Source organism: Chiloscyllium plagiosum, unplaced genomic scaffold, assembly GCF_037043375.1.
Source record: "Chiloscyllium plagiosum isolate Xiang-an unplaced genomic scaffold, Cpla_swu_hap1 HiC_scaffold_19, whole genome shotgun sequence".
In the NCBI taxonomy this organism is placed as follows: domain Eukaryota; kingdom Metazoa; phylum Chordata; class Chondrichthyes; order Orectolobiformes; family Hemiscylliidae; genus Chiloscyllium; species Chiloscyllium plagiosum.
This window is the reverse complement of record NW_028270157.1, coordinates 70900603-70922497: the sequence shown is the minus strand read 5'-3', so window position 1 is coordinate 70922497 and position 21895 is coordinate 70900603. Positions and strand designations below refer to the sequence as shown.

General features: G+C 44.5%; 1 protein-coding gene across 1 annotated transcript in view; it reads right to left on the bottom strand.

Annotated features, from left to right (window-relative positions):
• braf (B-Raf proto-oncogene, serine/threonine kinase) overlaps positions 1-4125 on the bottom strand; it is a 122926-nt gene extending 118801 nt beyond the window's left edge. Inside the window, exon 1 of the mRNA XM_087996937.1 lies at positions 4027-4125. Within this exon, the coding sequence (XP_087853063.1) occupies positions 4027-4125 (99 nt within the window). The remainder of the gene's footprint in view (positions 1-4026) is intronic.
• Between the last annotated feature and the right edge of the window lie 17770 nt (positions 4126-21895).

The window sequence follows — 21895 nt, the reverse complement described above, 5'->3', positions numbered from 1 at the left end:
GTACCCCAGTGTTATACAGTGACAGACCTGTTCCCACCAGTACTGTACCCCAGTGTTATACAGTGACAGACCTGTTCCCACCGGTACTGTACCCCAGTGTTATACAGTGACAGACCTGTTCCCACCAGTACTGTACCCCAGTGTTATACAGAGACAGACCTGTTCCCACCAGTACTGTACCCCAGTGTTATACACTGACAGACCTGACCCCACCAGTACTGTACCCCAGTGTGATACAGTGACAGACCTGTCCCCACCGGTACTGTACCCCAGTGTTATACAGTGACAGACCTGTTCCCACCAGTACTGTACCCCAGTGTTATACAGTGACAGACCTGTTCCCACCAGTACTGTATCCCAGTGTTATACAGAGACAGACCTGTCCCCACCAGTACTGTACCCCAGTGTTATACAGAGACAGACCTGTCCCCACCGGTACTGTACCCCAGTGTTATACAGAGACAGACCTGTTCCCACCAGTACTGTACCCCAGTGTTATACAGAGACAGACCTGCTCCCACCAGTACTGTACCCCAGTGTTATACAGTGACAGACCTGTCCTCACCAGTACTGTACCCCAGTGTTATACAGAGACAGACCTGTTCCCACCAGTACTGTACCCCAGTGTTATACAGAGACAGACCTGTTCCCACCAGTACTGTACCCCAGTGTTATACACTGACAGACCTGACCCCACCAGTACTGTACCCCAGTGTGATACAGTGACAGACCTGTCCCCACCGGTACTGTACCCCAGTGTTATACAGAGACAGACCTGTCCCCACCAGTACTGTACCCCAGTGTTATACAGAGACAGACCTGTCCCCACCAGTACTGTACCCCAGTGTTATACACAGACAGACCTGTCTCCACCAGTACTGTACCCCAGTGTTATACAGAGACAGACCCGTCCCCACCAGTACTGTACCCCAGTGTTATACAGAGACAGACCTGTCCCCACCAGTACTGTACCCCAGTGTTATACAGAGACAGACCTGTCCCCACCAGTACTGTACCCCAGTGTTATACACAGACAGACCTGTCTCCACCAGTACTGTACCCCAGTGTTATACAGAGACAGACCCGTCCCCACCAGTACTGTACCCCAGTGTTATACATAGACAGACCTGTCCCCACCAGTACTGTACCCCAGTGTTATACAGAGACAGACCTGTCCCCACCAGTACTGTACCCCAGTGTTATACAGAGACAGACCTGTCCCCACCAGTACTGTACCCCAGTGTTATACAGAGACAGACCTGTCCCCACCAGTACTGTACCCCAGTGTTATACAGAGACAGACCTGTCCCCACCAGTACTGTACCCCAGTGTTATACAGAGACAGACCTGTCCCCACCAGTACTGTACCCCAGTGTTATACAGAGACAGACCTGTCCCCACCAGTACTGTACCCCAGTGTTATACAGTGACACACCTATCCCCACCAGTACTGTACCCCAGTGTTATACAGTGACAGACCTGTCCCCACCAGTACTGTACCCCAGTGTTATACAGAGACAGACCTGTCCCCACCAGTACTGTACCCCAGTGTGATACACTGACAGACCTGTCCCCACCAGTACTGTACCCCAGTGTTATACAGTGACAGACCTGTCCCCACCAGTACTGTACTCCAGTGTTATACAGTGACAGACCTGTCCCCACCAGTACTGTACCCCAGTGTTATACAGTGACAGACCTGTCCCCACCAGTACTGTACCCCAGTGTTATACAGGGACAGACCTGTCCCCACCAGTACTGTACCCCAGTGTTATACCCTGACAGACCTGTCCCCACCAGTACTGTACCCCAGTGTTATACAGTGACAGACCTGTCCCCACCGGTACTGTACCCCAGTGTTATACAGGGACAGACCTGTCCCCACCAGTACTGTACCCCAGTGTTATACAGGGACAGACCTGTCCCCACCAGTACTGTACCCCAGTGTTATACAGTGACAGACCTGTCCCCACCAGTACTGTACCCCAGTGTTATACAGGGACAGACCTGTCCCCACCGGTACTGTACCCCAGTGTTATACAGGGACAGACCTGTCCCCACCAGTACTGTACCCCAGTGTTATACAGGGACAGACCTGTCCCCACCAGTACTGTACCCCAGTGTTATACAGGGACAGACCTGTCCCCACCGGTACTGTACCACAGTGTTATACAGTGACAGACCTGTCCCCACCAGTACTATACCCCAGTGTTATACAGTGACAGACCTGTCCCCACCAGTACTATACCCCAGTGTTATACAGTGACAGACCTGTCCCCACCAGTACTGTACCCCAGTGTTATACAGAGACAGACCTGTCCCCACCAGTACTGTACCCCAGTGTTATACAGAGACAGACCTGTCCCCACCAGTACTGTACCCCAGTGTTATACAGAGACAGACCTGTCCCCACCAGTACTGTACCCCAGTGTTATACAGTGACAGACCTGTCCCCACCAGTACTATACCCCAGTGTTATACAGTGACAGACCTGTCCCCACCAGTACTATACCCCAGTGTTATACAGTGACAGATCTGTCCCCACCAGTACTGTACCCCAGTGTTATACAGAGACAGATCTGTCCCCACCAGTACTGTACCCCAGTGTTATACAGTGACAGACCTGTCCCCACCAGTACTGTACCCCAGTGTTATACAGTGACAGACCTGTCCCCACCAGTACTATACCCCAGTGTTATACAGTGACAGACCTGTCCCCACCAGTACTGTACCCCAGTGTTATACAGAGACAGACCTGTCCCCACCAGTACTGTACCCCAGTGTTATACAGTGACAGACCTGTCCCCACCAGTACTATACCCCAGTGTTATACAGTGACAGACCTGTCCCCACCAGTACTGTACCCCAGTGTTATACAGAGACAGACCTGTCCCCACCAGTACTGTACCCCAGTGTTATACAGAGACAGACCTGTCCCCACCAGTACTGTACCCCAGTGTTATACAGAGACAGACCTGTCCCCACCAGTACTGTACCCCAGTGTTATACAGAGACAGACCTGTCCCCACCAGTACTGTACCCCAGTGTTATACAGAGACAGACCTGTCCCCACCAGTACTGTACCCCAGTGTTATACACTGACAGACCTGTCCCCACCAGTACTGTACCCCAGTGTTATACAGTGACAGACCTGTCCCCACCAGTACTGTACCCCAGTGTGATACACTGACAGACCTGTCCCCACCAGTACTGTACCCCAGTGTTATACAGAGACAGACCTGTCCCCACCAGTACTGTACCCCAGTGTTATACAGAGACAGACCTGTCCCCACCAGTACTGTACCCCAGTGTTATACAGAGACAGACCTGTCCCCACCAGTACTGTACCCCAGTGTTATACAGAGACAGACCTGTCCCCACCAGTACTGTACCCCAGTGTTATACAGAGACAGACCTGTCCCCACCAGTACTGTACCCAAGTGTTATACAGGGACAGACCTGTCCCCACCAGTACTGTACCCCAGTGTTATACAGTGACAGACCTGTCCCCACCAGTACTGTACCCCAGTGTGATACACTGACAGACCTGTCCCCACCAGTACTGTACCCCAGTGTTATACAGAGACAGACCTGTCCCCACCAGTACTGTACCCCAGTGTTATACAGTGACAGACCCGTCCCCACCAGTACTGTACCCCAGTGTTATACACTGACAGACCTGTCCCCACCAGTACTGTACCCCAGTGTTATACAGTGACAGACCCGTCCCCACCAGTACTGTACCCCAGTGTTATACACTGACAGACCTGTCCCCACCAGTACTGTACCCCAGTGTTACACAGTGACAGACCTGTCTCAGTTACTCCTGTCCTCTCTCCCCGCCTGTTAGTTATTTATTGAGTTATTGATAATATTATTACACCTTAACCCTGATCTCTCTCTGTCTCTCAGTCCCCGGTTTGAAAGTCCCGCGGCTGCGGGGTCTGGGATTGACCCGCTCCCTCTCGTGGGTCCCGATCCCGCTGGGTACCGCGGCCTGTCTGTCCCGCGGACCCCCCTCCTCACCTCCTCCGAGACGCTGAGGCACTCAGCCTCTTCCCCCGGCGGCTCCATCAGCTCCTCCGGGCCGTTTAACGGCGGCGGATCGGGGCTGGCGGCCGCCATCTTCGCGGCAGGCCCAGCCGGAACTGACGCCAGCGCAGCCATGACGTCGACGGTGGATTGTGGGAGGCCGCCTCTGACCGAGACCACAATATCAATACAGGCTGGTCCTGGCTGAGAGGTAGAGACATATTCACAGGGTCGAGGTCATGATTGGGGGATATAGATTAACTAAATATAGACAGGTCCTGACTGAGATATGGAGATAAATACAAGTGTAGGTAGGTCCTGACTGATAGATAGTGATAAATACAAGGTAGACAGGTCCTGACTGAGATATACAGACAAATACAATTGTAGAAAGGTCCTGACTGATAGATAGTGATAAATACAAGGTAGACAGGTCCTGACTGAGATATACAGACAAATACAATTGTAGATAGGTCCTGACTGATAGATAGTGATCAATTCAAGATAGACAGCTCCTGATTGAGATATAACAAAATCTGGACAATATCCAGGCTTGAGCTGACAAATGTAACTAACATTCATGCCAAAATAATGCTAGACTATGACCATCACCAATAAGAGACAATCTAACCACCACCCCTTGACTTTCAATAATATTAACATCACTGAGTCCGGAAACTGAACTGTGCTCATCATATAAACACAGTGGCTACAAGAGCAAGTCAGAGAGAAGGGATATTGTGGCGATTAACTCTCCTCCTGACTCCCAAAGGCTATCCATCATTTACAAGGCACAAGTCAGGAGTGTGATTGAATACTCTCCGTTTGCCTGGATGAGTGAAGCCCCAATAATATTCAAGAAACTTGACACCATCCAATACAAAGCTGCCCACTTGATTGGCACTACATTAAGAACCATCCAATCCCTCTACCACCAATGTTCAGTAGCAGCAGCCTATAATCTACAAGATGCACTACAGAAATTCACAATAGATTCTCAACAGCTCTTTCCAAACCCATGACCACTTCCATCTAGAAGGACAAGGGCCACAGGCATATGGGAACAACATCACCTTAAAGGTCCCCTCGAAGCCATTCACTATCCTGACTTGGAAATATATCGCCATTTCTTCACTGTTGCTGGGTCAAAATCCTGGAATTCCCTCCCTAATGGCATTGTGGATCAACCGTTAGCAGGTGGACTGCAGCGGTTCACCACCACCTTCTCAAGGGCGACTATGGACGGGCAATAAATGCTGGCCAGGTAGTGACACCCACATCCCACAAATGAAAGATGAAAAAAATAAAAATTTTGAGCTTAAGACTCTGCAAGGAAAGTAATCGATCAGGAGAGAGAAATAAGAAACATGAGAATAAAACATTTGAGGAAATAGACAGGCCAGAGTCTGTATCCTGGATAGCTGTTCCAAATACAAACACAATGTCATTATTACAGATATCCTCACCATCATCTTCTGAAGTTCTCCTGATTTGGAAAATGTTCCGTTAAATTGATAAAAGCACAAATGTCTGAAGGATTGGAAGGAAATTAGAGACCAGTTGTCCAATCAGCTGCTCTCGTGAAAATATGGAGGGCTACAATTAAGGAGAGAGGGACTCAACGATTTGAAAATGTTCAGTTGATTAGAGAGCTAACATCTATTTACAATGATGTGGAGGTGCCAGTTTTGGACTCGGTGAACAAAGTCAGAAATCACACAAGTTTTTAGAGAGCTGCTCCTTCATCAGGTGTACAAAGTTAAAAATCACACAACACCAGGTTATAGTCAACAGGTTTATTTGGAAGCACTAGCTTTTGGAGCACTGCACCTTCATCAGGTGGTTGTGGAGAATAAGATTGTAAGACACAGAATTTAAAGCAAAAGTGTGATGTAACTGAAATTATATCTTGACAAAGACCTGGATTGTTGGTTAAGTCTCTCATCTTTTAGAATGACCATGTTGGTTTCAGTTCTTTCATATGTAAATCCCAGAACTTTTTTAAAGTAACGTTCTCAAGTGAACTTTAACAGTAGTTGCCATGTTGGCCCAGATAATGCATTGAAGGTATGAGGTGGCCTGTGTGAGACTGTCTGTGCCCCAGTGTTCAGACTGATTCTCATCTAAAAAAGAGATTTACAGAATCTTACATGGATTCATGCAGTTTTTAAGGAAACTAAAATGTAATTCTGCAAGTACAATTCACCCCACAAACTTATGTGTGTGTGTGTGTGTGTATGTACACATGTGGGAGTGTATGGGGGAGGGTGGGGTATGAGTGTCTGTGAGAGAGTGTGTGAATGTGAATGTAAAGAGGTATAAGTCTGTGACAGGGTGCATGTGTGGATGTGAGTCTGGGTGTGTACATGTGAGCGTATGAGAGAGAGCTTGTGTATGAGACAGGGTCTGTGTGCGTGTCTGCCTGTGTGTAGTGCAGTGGGGTCACCTGTAGTGTGATTTGGAGGATGGTCACCCATAGGTCTGAGGTCGAATGTCCCGGACCGCTGAAGTGCTCTCCGATTGGGAGGGAACACACCTGTCTGTTGATTGTTGTGTGCTGTCCATTCATCTGTTGCCATAGTCACTCCACCTGATGAAAGCTTGTGATCTGCAGATGTTTCTCATATAAAGTGAGTGTTGGCAGCGCGATTTGGCTATAACATCGCTGTAGAATTAAGGAACGGTATTTTCGAGAAAGCTTACTTCTGTTTGCAATAGTGCAATTCCAGCGGCGATTGTTTTGCACACTTTTTTCTGCGCACATGCCAATGTTAGCTGATGTCAGAGCATGTGAGAGATATAGTACTATACATTTAGCAGCTTCATCTCAAAAATTAAACTAATGAATATTCATTGCTCTCCACCTGAGACAAGAATATTCTTGTATAATTCCTTTATAAGTCGAAAGTGGGTATTGAAGATGCTGGAGATTAGAGTAGTGCTGGAAAAGCACAGCAGGTCAGGCAGCATCCAAGGAGCAGGAAACTTGACGTTTCAGGCAGGAGCCCTTCATCAGGAAAGTAAATTAAACATGTTGTTAATGCAGGGACAGAGGGTGATCATCATCACCACCTTTAGGTGCAGTTATGATTACGCTATAATGGGTTTAATTTACTTTCCTCTAATCTTGACTCTAATTCCAGTAAAAACCCTGTTTAATTCCTGAAAGACTGCTTTACTCTTATGCATACCATTTGCCTTTCTAATTTGTTCTTGTACCTGCATGTCATACAATCTAAACCAACCCCCAAGAAACAGTCAGAAGGCAATCGACCACAGTCATCCAGTTCTGTAACCACAACTGCACCTGAAGGTGGTGATGATAATGATGACCCTTTTTCCCTGCATTAACAATACTTTTTCAATGTAATTGTTTAATTTACTTTTGTTTCATTAATAAATATGATTTAAACCTTCATTGAGGCTGTGCTATACTTTGTGTCAGCCTTCTGGGTAATTTTTGAGTGTCTTGAGTGTTACTTTTCCTGAAGAAGGGCTTATGCCCAAAACATCGATTCTCCTGCTCCTTGGATGCTGTCTGACCTGCTGCGCTTTTCCAGCAACACATTTTCAGCTCTGATCTCCAGCATCTGCAGTCCTCATTTTCTCCCCTGTTATTTTTGCTGGTCTGCCTCTAACCCCACTTTTCCGATAGGCCCCATCATTTCTAAGAAATGATTTTCTATTAAGTGAGGTTTCACTAGAATGCAACTACAGCATTATAGGAGAACTACCTGTATTTACAATGGTTAGGTAAATCATGTTTTACATAGCCTGAATGGCTTGGTGACTCAAGTAGCAGATGGGGGTGTGACTATTGATGTTGTTTGTATGAAGTTCTTTCATAAGAGACTTATCCTTTAAAAAAAATTATTCATGGTTTGTGGGGCATCAATGGCTAGGCCAGCATTTATTGCCCAGATGACAATTAAGAGTCAAACATATTGCTGTTGGTCTGGAGTCACCTATACGCCAGACCAGGTGAGGATGGCAGATTTCATTCCCTAAAGGACATTAGTGAACCAGATGGGTTTTTACGAAAATCCACAATTAGGCTAGTTTTTTACTTTTCAGATTTGAATTGAATTCAAATTTCACCATCTCTGATGGTGGGATTTAATCTATGTGCACAGAACATTAGCCTGAGCTTCTAGATTACTGATGCAGTAGAAATTACCACTACCATATCACCGCTATCCCACAATGAAGGAATTGGTGATTGGAATAATAGACAAGAGAATGTCTATTGGTTTTATTGATGTGCACTTCCATAAAGTGTCTCATCAGTGAAGTCACCATTGTCCATGAGGACCATAGGCCTTTTCTGTCATTAGAGAGAGATGACTGATGGTGCTTTAATCTGAGGATCACTACACTTCAGATGATGGGTGAAGTTAAGAGGGTGGGATCTTCAATGGTAACCTTAGCCAGTGCAGGAAGTGCCTAATAAGACATTGTTGAAGCTCATAGTATTTAAGGCAAATTATTGACCTGTTTGGAAAATTGGCTGAGTTCAGAAAGCAGAGAGTAAGGCTAGTGGGAGTCTGTTCCAATTGGTAGGATATTGTGAATTGTGGGAACATGCAAGGAGCCATATTTGGACTTTGACCATTCACCACATTTGTTTACAACTTAGATGACATAGCAAAAGATCATGTCTGCAAGTTGACCAATGATATGGTAGATAATAAGAAGAATGTGTAGTAACATATGATTATCGACAGATATTAACAGATTAAATGAACAGGTAAAAATGGATTACATTGATTGATTGATTTATAGTTGTTACAAGTACCAAGATACAGTGAAAATCGTTTTATGTGCTATACAGGCACATCGTACCCATATAAAATGCATCAGGATCACAGAACAGAGTGCAAAGTAAGTGTTACAGAGAGATCAAAACTAATATTTGAGAGGTCTGTTCTAAAGTCTGATAACAACAGCAAAGAAGCTATTCTTTAATTTATTTGTATGTGTATTCAAAATTTTATATCTTCTGCCTGTCAGAAAAGGGCGGAAGTGAGTATAATAGTTTGGGAAGGTACTTTGATTAGGTTGGCAATTTTCCCAAGGCAGTGGGAAGTATAGATGGAGTCAATGGGTGGAAGGCTGGTTTAGCGTGATGGACTAGCCTATGTTCACAACTCTCTGCAGTTTCTTGTGCTCTTGGGCACAGCAGTTGCCAAACCATGCTGACATTTATCCAGATAGGATGCTTTCTATGAATGCATCCATAAAAGTTCGGTGGAGGCTAATATGACCGAAAACAGGATATTTTTGAAAATGGAAACATGTTTGATATAGTGGAGGTCCAAAAAGATTTGGGGTCCAGGTACACAGATTATTAAAATCTCTGAAAAATAACAAATAAAAGTCAAAAATGTCAAAGGTATGTTGTTCTTTACATCTAGAGGACTAGAATACGAGGGAATAGCAGCCATGTTGTAGTCAAATAAAGCTCTTTTTAGATTACACCTGGAGTCACTTTGAACAGCTCGTGATACCACACCTCAGGAAGGATCGGTCTTGGATAAGAGAAGACCGTTACTTGCCAGAATGATATCTAAACTCCCAGAGCTCAATTACAAAGGAAGTTTTTTTAAAGTTGTATTCCTTGGAGTTTAAACTGTTAATGTCAATTTCAATATTTGAGGTAGTAATGAGGAACAAAGAAATGGTGGAGGAACTGAACAATTATTTTGCATCAGTCTTCATGGTGGAAGGCATGAATAATATTCCAAAAATTCAAAAGATTCAGAGGACAGAAGTGAGTCTGGTGGCCATCACCAAGAAGGTGCTAGAAAAACTTAAAGTCTGAAGATGGATAAATGATCTGGACCCGATGGACTACACCCCAGGAGGTAGCTGAAGAGATAGTGAAGGTATTCGTGGTGATCTTTCATGAATCACTGGAGTCAAAGAGGGTCCCAGAGGACTGAGAAATTGCTAATGTAACCTCCCTGTTTAAGAAAGAAGGAAGGCAAAAGACAGGAAATTACAGGCCAATTATCCTGACTTTGGTTGTTGATGAGATTTTGGAGACCATTTTGAAGGATGAAATTTCTGATTACTTGGAAGTGCATAGTAACATTGGGCAATGTCAGCATGGTTTCATCAAGAATTCTTTGAGGAAGCAATAAGCCAATTAGACCAAAGAGAGCCAATGGATGTTATCTAGTTGGACTTCCAGAAGACCTTTGATAAGGTGCCACACAGGAGACTACTGAGTAAGATAAGGGCCCATGGTGTTACAGGCAAGTTACTAGCACGGATAGAAGATTGGCTGGCAGAAAGCAGAGATTGGGAATAAAAGGAGACCTTCTCAGGATGGCAGCTAGTGACAACTGGTGTTCCACAAGGGTCAGTGTTGGGACCACGACATTTTTCTTCATACATTAATGATCTGGATGAAGGAACTGAGGGCATTCCAGCTAAGTTTGCAGATGATACAAAGATAGGTGGAGGGACAGGTAGTATTGAGGAGGCAGGGAGATGCAGGAGGATTTAGACAGGTTAGGAGACTGGGCAATGAAATAGCACATGGAGTACAATGTAGGAAAGTGTGAGGTTGTGCACTTTGTTAGGAAGAATAGAGGCATAGACTATTTTCTGAACAGGGAGAAAATTCAGAATTCTGAAATGCAAAGAGACTTGGGAGTCCTAGTCCAGGATTCTCTTAAGGTAAACATGCAGGTTGAATCAGTAGTTAGATAGGCAAATACAGTGTTGGCATTTATTCCAAGAATATAAAAGCAGGGATGTAATTCTGAGGCTTTATAGGCTCTGGTCAGACCACATTTAGGATATTGTGAGCAATTTTGGGCCCCATAACTTAGGAAGGGCATACTGACCCTGAAGCGTGTCCAGAGGAGCTTCATGAGAATGATTCCAGGAATAAAAGGCTTAACTTATGAAGAACATTTGAGGACACTAGGTCTATACTTGATGGAGTTTATAAGGATGAGGAGGGGATCTAATTGAAACTTACAGAATACTGAAAGGCCTGGACAGAGTGGAGGTTGGGAAGATGTTTCCATTGGTAGGAGAGACTAGGACCCAAGGGGAAAGGGAAGACCTTTTAAACAGAGATGAGGAGAAACTTCTTCAGCCAGACAGTGGTGAATCTGTGAAATTCACTGCCACAGAAGGCTGTGGAGGTTAGTCCAATGGACTGAGATGGATAGGTTCTCAATTGTTTGGGGGATTAAAGGTTCCAGGAAGAAATTGGGAGAATGGGGTTGAGAAACCTATCAGCCATGATTGAACTAAAGAGCAAACCAGATGGGCTGCATAGCCGAATTTCTTCTCCTATGTCTTACGGTCTTATAGTTTAATTTCATCAAAGATTTTGAAATATTAAGGGGAATAGACAGAGTAAAACTATTTCCACTTGGGGAAATATAGAGTTGGCGAAATGGTCTAAAAATGACAGTCGGACCTTTTAGGAATGAAATCAGAAAATGCTTCTAACACTGAACATTAATGATATGAGTTTGGAACTCCCTGTCATTAACGGCAGCTGATGCAAGATTAATTTTTGATTTCCAAACTGGGATTGGTAGAGTTTGCTAATCAAAGATAATAAGAGCCACTGGAGGATGGCAGTTATGTTAGCAGATCAGCCAAAGAGTCAGACAGCATAGAAACAGACCCTTCAATCCAACCTGTGTCCATACCAAACATAATCCCAAACTAAACTAGACCCACATGATCTCATTCTATTGTGGGCGAAACTTGAGGGGCCTGTTGGTGGAGCACCTTTCCATAAACCATTAGGCTGTTAATCCACACCCTGTAGTTTAAGAGGGTTAATTATTACAGGGATCTGTCTGCCAGAAATTCCATGCATCCCTCTTCAAGTGACCTACATATGACAGGAGGAACTGATGAAAATGGGGTGCAAATTGATTTGAAGCTTAGTTTGAATCTTACCACTATGGATAATCTTTTCCCTTTAATAAATGATCATCTCTATTTTCATTCCAACAGAGAGACAAATTGCTGCTGTTCTTTTCGCTTACTCTGAAAATAGTTAGATAAGGAATAAATATGTAGCTTGTCTTCTAGTTTTCTCTCTCTCCTCCTCCTCCTCTCCAGTAACACCAGAGACCTGTCTTTGATAGAAATCAGCTGTTTGGTTGGTGTGGAATTTTAAAAAAACTTGCATAAACCCTATTACTGGAAGCAGCACACATGGGGATTAATTATAGTTTTCAGGGAGCTGGGTGTTTTCATTGTGCTGAAAATAGACATTACATTATCACAGACAAAGGTCAATCCAGAGGGTGATTGCTATTTAAGAAATGATACTCAGACAGATGGAACACAGGCACAAAAATGATGAACCATCACCTATGGGGAAGCATAAAGAGTGTTCATTATTTTGTATTAGGAGAAGCCGGATTGCTTTTATTGAACTTAAGTAAATCTGATTATAATTGTAAATCTGTGCACTCACTTGCTGTGAGTGAAATTGCTGAATTAATCATATCTATCCTCTCACTAGTGCTCTCCATCGTCTGCAAATGGCAAAACACAAGCAAGGACACATGTATCCAGATTCACATGGCAACCAGCACATGTTGTTTCATTCACTAGGTAACACTGGTCGAGATGTTGGGCAGTGCAAGACAGCTTTGCAATAGGAAGGCCACAACAATTAATACTACCAAGATTAATTCCTTTTTGAGAAGGAAGTTAATATTCTACATGAAAACCCCTCCCTCGGCGATGGAACTGCAGTCAACCAGGGAGTATTAAGAAGCAATTTTTTAAAAACGTATTCATTTGTGGGATGTGGATGTCACTGGCTGGCCAGCATTTACTGCCTGTCCCTAGTTGCCGTTGAGAAGGCGGGGGTGAGCTGTCTTCTTGAATTTCCGCAGTCCACCTGCTGTGGGCTGACCCACAATACTCTGAGGGAAGGACTTCCAGGATTTTGACTCAGCGACAGTGAAGGAATCATGATATGCTTCCAAGTCAGGATGGCAAATGGGTTTGATGGGAACTTGGAAGTTAGTGGTGCTCCCATGGATCTGCTCCCCTTGTCCTTCTAGATGGAAGTGGTTATGGGCTTAGAAGGCGCTGTCTGAGGATCTTGGGTGAATTGGTGATCATGGCAATGAACTGCTGCCACCCATCAGGATCATACTACAGGACCAAGCACTCAAAGCTCCTGAACTGTAGCAGTGGCTCATCATCCCTGACCAAGATTTCATATCATAGAGTCATACAGCACAGAAAAGGTCCTTCAATCCATTGAGTCTGCACCAAGAATAAAATCAAATGTAGGCCAGACCAGTTAAAGATGGCCGATTTCCTTTCCTAAATGTTGGATAAGGCACAGATACTTCCAAATAAGGCATATATTTAGCACAGAGACCTATTTATAAGACAGCTCAAGGATTTTCAGTCGGACTTCGACAAGTGGTACCCTACGTCAGGAGGCATGGTGAAGATGTTGAGAAGAGTTCCAACCTGGCCAACTGCCAACTCTTCCAGGTAATAACGTTTGGGGTTCATGAAAGACAATAATTGAGATATCTCTGGTAGTTAAAAGCAAGTGTGATTCATTTAACTACTTAATAAATTAATTGTGTCTTATAGATATCCTTCATGGAGTCAAGAAGGCACAACACCTCTTCTTCCTTAGGAAATTTGGTATAAAAATTAAAGATCCTCACCAACTTTTACAGATGCACCATAGAAAGCATAATATCTGGTGTATAATGGCTTGGTGCGACAACTGCTCTGCCCAGGACTGTAAGAAACTACAGAAAGTTGTGTACACAGACTAGGCCATCACAGAAGCCAACCTCCCATCCACGGACTCCAGCTATACTTCTCATTGCCATGTAAAGGCAGCCAACATCTTCAAATATCCCTCCCACGCTGGTAATACTCTTTTCCTACCTCTTCAATCAAGCAGAAGACACAGAAGCTTAAACGCACATACCAATACGTTCAAGGACAATTTCTCCCCTGTTGAATGGACCGCTCTAATTTCAAATCTAATGTTGATCTTACTTTTGTGTGCCTCCTGTGCAGCCATAACCTTGTATGCCTCGCAGTGACTAAACACCCTTTCATCTGTATGTCCCCGTATGTTATGATCTGTTTGTATTACATGCAAAACAAAATTTTGCACTGTATTTAGGTATATGTGACAACAGTAAATCAAATCAAATCAAGCTCTAAGTGTCTTTGCCATACCTTGGTCTATGTATATACTGTTGTCTCTCAGAGACTGGCAATAAAAAGAACAGCTATTTTAAATTTTACCTACTGCCGTGGTGGGATTTGAATGCATTTCCCCAGAACGTGGGCCTCAGGCTTAGTGATATTATCATCACGTTGCCGAGGACGTGGTTATGTTCACCGAGCTGGGACACTGACTTGCAGATGTTTCATCCCGTCTAGGTGACATCTTCAGTGCGTTGGAGCCTCCTGTGAAGCTCTGCTGTACTATGTCTTTTGGAATTGATTTGGTTCCGTTCCTGCTGCTTCTGGTTGCAGGTTCTGGTTGTTCGTTGTAGAGGCCGGTATATTGGGTCAAGGTCAATGTGTTTGTTGATGGAGTCCATGAAGGATTGCCATGCCTCTAGAAATTCTCTGGCTGTCCTCTGTTTAGCTTGTCCTATGATCGTTGTCTTGTCCCAGTCGACTAAGTGGTCCTTGTCATCTGTGTGTATAGTTGCTAGGGACAGCTGGTCGTGGCGTTTAGTTGTTAGTTGGTGTTCGTGGATGCAGATTGTTAATTGTCTGCCTGTTTGTCCTGTATATAGTGTTTCATGCTGTCTTTGCATGGAATCTTGAAAATTATGTTTGTCTTGCACATGATGGGTATAGGGTCTTCTGGTGAGTTATTCTGTGAGCGTGGTTGTTGGTTTATGAGCTGTCATGAATCCGAATGGTCAGAGAATGTCTGGCTGTCAGTTCCGAGACGTTTTTATATATAAGGTAGAGCAGTCTCAGTGTGTTGGGTTGTGGCATGTCCTCATCGTGTTGTTTGTCTGTCAGGCTTCTACGGATAAAGTGGCAAGGATATCCATTCTTGGTGAGGATTCTGTCAAGGTCATCTTCTAGAACTTCACAGGTCAGGAGTGCTGCGGAGTGTTGAAGTCCTTTTGAACAGGGTCTTAATGCAGCTTTTCTTGTGTGTGTTTGGGTGGTTGCTGGTGTGGTTCGGGATCTGGTTGGTGTGTGTGGCTTTCCTGTACTCTTTGTGGTGCATTCACCATTCTGTGTTCTTTCTACTATTACATCCAGGAATAGGAGTTGATTGTTAGTGTTGATGGTATTGATAATCCAGTGTATGTTCTTGATTTCTGTTATCTTGATAATTATAAAAGTAATATATTCAGACAGCAGAGAAACTACTTGCAGATACCCACACCTACCTACAGAGGGAGTGTGACCCCATGCCACAGCTAACCAATAGAACAAAGTTAAAAATCACACAACACCGGGTTATAGTCCAACAGATTTATTTAGAAGCACTAGCTTTCGGAGCGCTGCTCCTTCATCAGGTGGTTGTGGAGTAGGACCATTAGGCACAGAATTTATAGCAAAAGATTACAGTGTCATGCGGCTGAAATGATATATTTAACAAACCTTGATTGCTGTTAAGTCTTTCATCTTTTAGAATGGGTTACAGATTTCGGTTCATTAATATGTAAATCCCAGAACTTCTTTTAAGTCACATTCTCGAAATAAGTTAAGGTTTTATTAAAAAAGAAGGGTGACATCTCAGCTCAGAGAATGCCTTAAAGGTGTGAGGTCAGAGTCTGTCTCAATGCCAATCTTGACTCAGACTGGTTCTCTTTCCAAAATGGAATTTACAAAATATTCTATGGATAGACTGTCTGCATTGACTGCCTGCAGGTTGTGTATTTTTTGAGCAAAATAGAAATAGAAATTCACATCAACAGAATAAATAACACATGACAGAACCTACAAAAAGATCGACTGACAACTGGGATTGACCTACATGGGATGAAACCAAAAGGCAACAACACCCCAAGATTTTACAGATTACTTAAGATACACAAACCAGCCATACCACTTTGACCCATTGCGGCACTTCCAGGAACTCCATCACATAAACTGGTAAAAGAAATTCAACAAAAACTGAAATATCTTATCAGTGGATCCAAACACTCCATACAATCATCACAGGAATTCCGAGGCAACATCAAGAATGTAAACAAAGACTAGGATAAAGCAATTGCCTCAGTCGATGTAACTGCACTGTTCACTTCAATTGACAAAACTTGAGTCAGACAGACAATAGCCAACCTCCTGGACAGGCAGAACAGACAACACGACGACAAACCTGTCAAAAAGGACTGCATTCTCACACTACTAGACCTGTGTTTGACGACACACACCACATTCATCAACAAAATATATGAACAGATCAACAGAACACCGATGGGCTCACCCATCTCCAGGCTCACAGCAGAAGCAGTGATGCAAAGACTGGAACAAACAACCCTCCCACAACTGCAACCCAAACTCTGGATCAGATGCATTTATAATTTTATAATTGTTAGGAGAACCGAAATCGAGAACACACACCGAATTATCAACAACATGCTCACGGGTATCAGATTTACCAGAGCGGAGGAAACCAACAAATCAACTTCTCTTAATGGGTGTGATGTTAGAAAGAACACAGAATGGTGAATGCACCATAAAGTGTACAGAAAACCCACACACACACCGACCAGGTCCTGAGCGACAACAGCAACGAACCGAACGCACACAAGAGAAGCTGCCTTAGGACCCTGATCAAAAGAACTACAACACACTGCAGCACTCCCGACCTCTGAAGAGAAGAACACTACAGAGTCTTCACCAAGAACAGGTATCCCACAATTTCATCCGCAGATGCCTAAATGACAAACAATGCGACAAGAACATGCCACGACCCAACACACTGACCACGCTTCCTTATATAAAAAATGTCTCGGAACTGACAGCCAGATTACCCCGACCATCAGATCCATGACAACCCATAAACCGACAGCTACGCCCAGGCAACAACTCACCAGGACAAAAGATCCTATACCTATCATACATTCACAGAGATGTACAGCACGGAAACAACAGTTCAAATTGTCCATGCCGACTAGATATCCCAATCCAATCTAGTCCCACCTGCCAGCACCCGGCCCATATCCCTCCAAACCCTTCCTATTCATATATCCATCCAGATGCCTTTTAAATGTTACAATTGTTCCAGCCTCCACCACTTCCTCTGGCAGCTCATTCCATACATGTACCACCCTCTTCATGAAAACATTGCCCCTTAGGTCTCTTTTATATCTTTCCCCTCTCACCCGAAACCTATGCCCTCTAGTTCTGAACTCCCCCACCCCAGGGAAAAGACTTTGTCTATTTATCCTTCCCATGCCCCTCATAATTTTATAAATCTCTATAAGGTCACCCCTCAGCCTCCGATGCTCCAGGGAAAACAGCCCCAGCCTGTTCAGCCTCACCCTATAGCTCAAATCCTTGTAAATCTTTTCTGAACTCTTTAAAGTTTCACAACATCTTTCCGATAGGCAGGAGACCAGAATTGCATACAATATTCCAACAATGGCCTAAGCAATGTCTTGTACAGCCACAACATAACCTCCCAACTCCTGTACTCAATACTCTGACCGATAAAGGAAAGCATACCAAACGTTGCCTTCACTATCCTATCTACCTGCGACTCCACTTTCAAGGAGTTATGAACCTGCATGCCAAGGTTTCTTTGTTTAGCAACACTCCCCATCATCTTATCATTAAGTGTGTAAATCCTGCTAAGATTTGCTTTGCCAAAATGCAGCACCTCACATTTATCTGAATTAAACTCCATCTGCCACTTCTCAGCCATTGGCCCATCTGATCAAGATCCTGTTGTAATCTGAGGTAATCCTCTTTGTTTTCCACTACACCTCCAATTTTGTTGTCATCTGCAAACTTACTAACTGTACTTCTTATGTTCACATCCAAATCATTTATATAGATGATGAAAAGTAGAGGGCCCAGCACTGATCCTTGTGCCACTCCACTGGTCACAGGCCTCCAGTCTGAAAAACAACCCTCACTACTACCCTTTGTCTTCTATTTTTGAGCCACTTCTGTATCCAAATGGCTAGTTCTCCCTGTATTCCATGAGATCTAACCTTGCTAACCATGGGAACCTTGTCAAATACCTTACTGAAGTCCATACAGATCACATTTACCGCTCTGCCCTCATCAATCCTGTTTGTTACTTCTTCAAAAAGCACAATCAAATTTGTGAGACATAATTTCCCATGCACAAACCCATGTTGACTATCCCTAATCAGTCCTTGCCTTTCCAAATACATGTACATCCTGTCCCTCATGATTTCCTCCAACAACCTGCCCACCACTGACGTCAGGCTCACTGGTCTATAGTTCCCTGGCTTGTCCTTACCACCTCCCTTAAACAGTAGCACCACGTTAGCCAACCTCCAGTTTTCCGGTACCTCACCTGTGACTATCGATGATACAAATATCTCAGCAAGAGGCTCAGCAATCACTTCCCTAGCTTCCCACAGAGTTCTCGGGTACACCTGATCAGGTCCTTGGGATTTATCCACCTTTATGCATTTCAAGACATCCAGTACTTCCTCCTCTGTACTATGGACATTTTTCAAGATGTCACCATCTATTTCCCTACATTCTATATCTTCCATGTCCTTTTCCACAATAAACGCTGATGCAAAATACTCGTTTAGTATCTCCCCCATCTTCTGCGGCACCACACAAAGGCCGCCTTGCTGATCTTTGAGGGGCCATATTTTCTCCCTAGTTACCCTTTTGTTCTTAATGTATTTGTAAAAACCCTTTGGATTCTCCTTAAATCTTTTTTGCCAAAACTATCTCATGTCCCCTTTTTGCCCTCCTGATTTCCCTCTTAAGTATACTCCTACTGCCTTTATAATCTTCTAAGAATTCAATTGATCTATCCTGTCTATACCTGACATATGCTTCCTTCTTTTTCTTAACCAAACCCTCAATTTCTTTAGTCATCCAGCATTCCCTGTACCCACCAGCCTTTCCTTTCACCCTGACAGGAATATACTTTCTCTGGACTCTTATTATCTCCTTTCTGAAGGCTTCCCATTTTCCTGATGAAGGGCTTTTGCCCGAAATGTCAATTTTCCTGCTCCTCGGATGATGTGCTGTGCTTTACCAGCACCACTCTAATCTTGCATGATACTGCTACTCAGGCAACAGTGGATCTGGTGTACCTGCCAGAAAGGAATGTGAAATATCTCAGGGTTAGTACTCATCTTTTATTGCCCTAAGGAAGTAGCACGTTGGTACAACTGAACTTTTTGCTTGATGAATTTCGAGGGCAGCTAACATGGTGTTGGTGTGGGGCTAGAGTTCTAGATGGACAAGACTGGGTTCAAGCAGCAAGTCTCTTTCCCCAGTGGAACGAATGAACTGTTTGACTTTGTTAACAAAATCTGATAGCTTCATGGTCATTTTGACTGTTGCCTGCTTTTTCCTTTCTTAAAACAGAATCTGACTGCCGAACTGACACGTTGAGGTTTAAACTCTTAGTCTCGGTAAAATCACTGACTGCAGATGCTGGAAACCAGAGTCTAGATTAGAGTGGTGCTGGAAAAGCACAGCAGTTCAGGCAGCATCCGAGGAGCAGGAAAATCGACGTTTCAGGAATACAGGCAGAGAGCCTGAGGGTGGAGAGATAAATGAGAGGAGGGTGGGGGTGGGGGTGGAGAGAAAATAGCATAGCATACAATAGGTGAGTGGGGGAGGGGATGAAGGTGATAGGTCAGGGGGGAGAGAGGGTAGAGTGGATGGGTGAAAAAGAAGATAGGCAGGTAGGACAGGTCATGGGGACGGTGCTGAGCTGGAAGTTTGGAACTAGGGTGAGGTGGGGGAAAGGGAAATGAGGAAACTGTTGAAGTCCACATTGATGCCCTGGGGTTGAAGTGTTCCGAGGCAGAAGATGAAGCGTTCTTCCTCCAAGCCACAGGGCGGTGTGGTTGATTGGTGCAAGTGTCCCAGAGATGTTCCCTAAAGCACTCTGCTAGGGGACGTCCAGTTTCCCCAATGTAGAGGAGACCACATCGGGAGCAACGGATACAATAAATGATATTGGTGGATGTGCAGGTAAAACTTTGATGGATGTAGAAGGCTCCTTTGGGGCCTTGGATGGAGGTGTGGGTGCAGGTTTTGCAATTCCTGCAGTGGCAGAAGGTACCAGGATGGGAGGGTGAGTTGTAGGGGGGCGTGGACCTGACCAGGTAGTCACGGAGGAACGCAGGGACCTGGTCAGGTCCACGTCCCCCTACAACCCACCCTCCCATCCTGGCACCTTCTCCTGCCACCACAGGAATTGCAAAACCTGCGCCCACACCTCCTCCCTCACCTTCAAGGCCCTAAAGGAGTCTTCCACATCCATCAAAGTTTTACCTGCACATCCACCAATATCACTTATTGTATCTGTTGCTCTTGATGCGGTCTCCTCGACATTGGGGACACTTTAGGGAACATCTCCGGGACACCCGCACCAATCAACCACACCGCCTCGTGGCCCAACATTTCAACTCCCCCTCCCACTCTTTTCCGAGGACATGGAGGTGCTGGGCCTCCTTCACCGCCGTTCCCTCACCACCAGATGCCTGGAGGGAGAACGCCTCATCTTCTGCCTCGGAACACTTCAACCCCAGGGCATCAATGTGGACTTCAACAGTTTCCTCATTTCCCCTTCCCCCACCTCACCCCAGCTCCAACCTTCCAGCTCAGCACTGTCCCCATGACTTGTCCTACCTCCTTATCTTCTTTTCCACCTATCCACTCCACTCTCCCCTCGCTCCTGACCTATCGCCTTCATCCCCTCCCTCACTCACATATTGTACTCTATGCTACTTTATCCCCACCCTCCTCTCATTTATCTCTCCACCCTTCAGGCTCTCTACCAGTATTCCTGATGAAGAGCTTTTGCCCGAAACGTCGATTTTACTGCTCCTCAGATGCTGCCTGAACTGCTGTGCTTTTCCAGCACCATTCTAATCTTAAACTCTAAGCCTCTTTGTCCAATAACAATTATTACAGTAGCATATCCACTGGAGTTGGCCGAGTGAGCATGAAGTAGAATAGAATACAATAGAAATTTATTGTCACATGTAGTTTTACAAAAAAACGTAAAGTTTTATAAGTCACCACAGTGCCTAAATTAGTGATAGAAGTTATAAATAAGAAGATTAAAAAAGTAGAGTAATTAAGTGGAACTAGATAAATTCTATGGTGTGCTAACAATGGCTTGAAGGAATCATGAACAAAGCCCCTCCAGCACCATGTGTGGTTGGGAAGAGAAAGTTTCCAGTTTTAACTGAATTGGCTGCAGCTTCCATTATGGCTCATTGGAAAAAGTAGTTGAGGAGACAGCACATATACTGGCTGATGGTCATTTCTTTTGCCTTTTTCCATACACTGATAATCGCACATTAGCTGCGATTTCTAAATGGCAACAGTGGTCCAATTCATGTTCTTGTGTATAATTTATCTAACCCAATTCCTTGATGATGTCAGGTGCAGGGTCCAATATTCAAAGGGATGAGGTGATAGGTGAAACAAAGCAGCTGTCTCAGAGAACTTAGAGCCATAGAGATGTACAGCATGGAAACAGACCATTCAGTCCAACTTGTCCATACCGACTAGATATCCTAACCTAATTTAGTCCCATTTGCCAGCACTTGGCCCATATCCCTCTAAACCCTTCCTATTCATATACCCATCCCGATGCATTTCAAATGTTGTAATTGTACCAGCCCCCACCATGTCCTCTGGCAGCTCATTCCATACA